This window comes from Gavialis gangeticus, unplaced genomic scaffold, assembly GCF_001723915.1.
Source record: "Gavialis gangeticus isolate Ggan-Ray unplaced genomic scaffold, GavGan_comp1, whole genome shotgun sequence".
NCBI lineage: Eukaryota > Metazoa > Chordata > Crocodylia > Gavialidae > Gavialis > Gavialis gangeticus.
Genome location: NW_017729005.1, coordinates 4,393,245 through 4,397,121, shown reverse-complemented (window position 1 = coordinate 4,397,121; position 3,877 = coordinate 4,393,245). Strand labels below are relative to the sequence as shown.

Sequence of the window (3,877 nt, the reverse complement as noted above, 5' to 3'; positions counted from 1 at the left end):
ACCAATATAGGGTCCGATGGAACTGCATAATGTGCACTGCCCTAATACCACCCCTGTCACTTCTGGCTTTAAAATCTATTAAAAAGTAAATGGCTTTGGAGTCTGACTTATGGGAAAAGACCAGTTTGCCTTTAAACTTGTAATATTTTAGACACTTCCTTATTTAAAAAATAAATAGACAAAGAGTCTGAATTTAATTTCAAATCTCTTGCACTTACCTATTCCACTATCATCAAGTCTCATGTATCCTTCTGCTAGTGAACTGAAGCCAGTCAGTCCTCCCATTGCAGCATAAGGCACATCCTGCCCCACAGGCTTTCCCAAGGCTGAGCGCTCTTGTTTAGTTTCCACTACTGTTTCATGAGTATATGTTGGCTGACCACAGCCACAGGTAAAGGAACTGTGAAAACCTGAGCATTTGGAACCTAATTTGAACAAGAAATAGCATTAAGACTGAGATGATGATGAAACTGATTTAATCATGATCATCAGACACCTAATAGCATTTCCCTAACTGATAGGGCAAGATTTCTCAATTTCCTTCCATGCATAAATACATGACACATTTCCCCTTTGTAAGCTTATTGCCCACAAACTTGACTAGAAAATCATCTACCATTGGACAGCTAAGTTTTCTACAGCCTCTTTTCACCATATATGGAAAAGCCTTACACAATGGAAAGGATAAACAAGACAAAGCATGAACATGTGGCTGAATCATGGAAATCACTAGATCTATGTTCTAATCCTGCAGTTGGTCCCAAAAATAATAGATTTGGCCAAGCATGGTGTTCCCAAGATTGAACAAATTGACATCAGCAAGCTGAAGGCAGCTTTAGGAAACAATCTATGTTGTAATAAAAATCTACTGCTGTAGTATCTATCCCGGCTAAAGATGCTGCAACAGTTATTACTATTTTTCTTTTCAATCAGTCAGCTCTAATTGTTCTCTAGAGTGGGCACAGAATCAAACAGAAACTGTACCACACACTCCAATGTCTTGGCTGGACCATAACCAGCAGATAAAGCATGTACGTAAAATCAAGAATACAGCTTGGTCCAGCTGACTGCTCACATATCTGAGACTGTAGCAACCTGAGTTTATTTCCTAGGTCTGTCATATATTTATTGTGTAAGCATGTGAAAGCAACTTACCTTTCCTATGCTTCTAGGGTTTTCCTTCTACAAAACATGGACCTGCTAATCTGCTTTGTGACTCGGAGGAAAACAAGGATCCTCCAAACCAGAAAATTTCAAAATATGACTCCATACAAGTATCATGAAACTAAAATGTTCAAACCATGAAGATGAGCAATCATTCTTCACTTCATTTCGATCCATTCCAATATTTTATATACAATATTCTCTAGGCAGGAGCTTTGACTTCATCCACATGTGCAAAGTACCTATCACTGAGGGACACTACAACATTTTCTTCCAAAGGGGTGATTAGCCATGTTAGTCTGAAGTCAGGTAGAAGGTAGGCCAGGGTGGCACCTTAGGCCCACGATTAACATGTTAATCATGACAAACTGTAATATGCTACACATTAAATCAATTTATCATGCAATAAAACCAGCAATCAACCACCAGGATGTTCCACATTAAATGTGGAAAATCTATGTGGCTGGTTTGCTTCACACTTAAAGTGAACATGTGACATGTTAATTTTAAAGACACCTATTTAAATTTCCCAACACATGGACAGCCTGGCAACAGGGAGTCAGAGAACTCTAATACCCGGCTTCTCCCATACCAGCATGTTTTTAAAAGGTCCAAGAAACAGGGAGCCCAGGATTGGGAAGCATCCCACACCCTAGCATGCAGGATGCAAGAATGCCTTTTATACATGCTAGGACACAGGGAGTTCAGGATCGCCAATTATACATGGAACATCTTTATGGCTTCTTGATTTCAAGCTCCCTGCATGTTTAAAAGGCAAATGGGCATCTAGCTGCATGCAACCCTTTTAAAAGCTCAGGGGAGGAAGGATATCGGGATCGGGGAGCTCTCTACACACTGCTAGGTTGAAAGGTCATGCATCAGCCCAATATCAAGGGGTTGCTCTTTGGTGCCAGGATCCTGAAGACCCAGAGAAATCCAGACCCAGATCTGAGGAATGTTAACCCAGATTCCAAAAACGATGCATCCTGCCATGCCAGATGCTGAATGTCTGGAATGTCAGGACAAAATTATTCAGATCCCATTGCATGACTAAATTAACACCTGCAAGGGCCTAAGAGCCTAAATGGTTCAGAAAGGTTTGAGCTTTTAGTCTCTTAGGTGCAACCCTGCTCTATTTTCTGCCTGACTTTGCCAAAGGAGCACTGTGGGTCACTAAAGTAGACAGGCAAGCTACCAAACTTTTGGCATGTGTGAAATCTTCACACAGCAAAACTCAATGCCAATATTTTGGTCCACTTGAGCCTATATAACTCCCACTCCCTATCAATGCAAGAGGGAAATTATAGGGATAATAAAATAACAATCTGCTGTCTCAGTCTGAGATCAACAGTACACTTGGAGACCCAATTCATTCCATAAAATGAAACCATCTGACAGTTCTTAAAATATATGTCAATATTATATGTGTATAATATGGTACAATATATAATACTGATACTATATTTAATCTATGTTCACGGAATACACAAGGAGATCTTTAATGAAAAGAACTTCCCAAAACAACGTGATGAAGACCTGGACCTAGACCTCCCAAGAACAGTGGTTCTCAAATGTTCGTCTAAGACTCTTCAGATTTCCTCGCGCTCTGCAAAACCGAATGCAGCTAAGAGCAGAAGACAGGCTATGAAATAATTTCAGCCCATGAATCCTACAAATATATATTACATACATTTTGCACACTCTTTTGAGAAAAAGTATAAGGCCAGGCCATGCTATTTATTCTATATTAGTCTATTAGATATTATTTTGGCTTCTGCTAGAAACAATGGTTTACAATTTGTATCCTGCATAGATTATTGCATATACTTCAGGCAAATAATTTAATCATCTAGAAATCCAACTACAGATCTCCAGCACTACATAACCTGAAGAGGTTTAAAAGAAAAGAATCTGTAAATAATTTCATTTCTTCTGCATCTACTTGTGATATTAATGCAATGCAATAAACTCCAGCTCAGTTTGCACCAAAGCTTATTGCTCCCAGGGATAGCATTTACATGTGTGCCCAAGAATGCAACACAATTGAGCCAGGGCAGCACAACCCAAACTGGTAGGGGGCCCAGGAGGTCAGCTTGCCGGCCCGGAGCTGCTAAAACCCAGCTTAACATGCTGCAGAGGGACTGCCTGGAGCATGAGGGTGCTACAGTGCAGGGCTAGCCAGCAGACAGTCCCCACTCCATAGCACCCTCATGCTCCAGCCTACACCAGGATTAGCCTTTAATATATTAGAGCAGAGCTATCCAACTTCTGAGTGACTGGGAGCTTCAAGCCCCTACCACACACCGCACAGGCTGCACACCACACTAGATGGTGTTTGCCTGCTGAGCTGGCCCACAGGGGTCTCCACGTCCCCCACATACACAGGGCCCTAGAGGCAGGGGTAGGAAGTGGAAGCTGGAGAAGGGAGGGAAGCCTAGACGCTCTCTGGTAGCAGCAGCAGCAGGAAGGTGATAGCGGGTCAGGGGGAGTGGCACATAAACTGGGGGTGGGGGGTGCTGCAAGTTAACCCCTCAGAGCTTGAGTTCAGCCACAGGCTACCAGATGGATAGTCTTGTGTTACAGTGTTATCAGTAGTATTACTTGGGAACAGACTGTTATTTCCTAGTAAATTGAGTGTACCTGTATTAAAAGCTATTCTTAAGCTTAGTGACAAAGAATATTCCATGTGTATGTATAGGAAACTAACTTACAT

General features: G+C 41.6%; 1 protein-coding gene across 2 annotated transcripts in view; it reads right to left on the bottom strand.

Moving 5' to 3' along the window:
- The window catches only part of FAM221A (family with sequence similarity 221 member A), a 28,910-nt gene that overhangs the window by 9,420 nt on the left and 15,613 nt on the right, over positions 1–3,877 (bottom strand). For both annotated transcript variants that reach the window (XM_019508584.1, XM_019508585.1), the window contains exon 4: positions 219–425. In XM_019508584.1, coding sequence (XP_019364129.1) covers positions 219–425 — 207 coding nt within the window. The remainder of the gene's footprint in view (positions 1–218; positions 426–3,877) is intronic.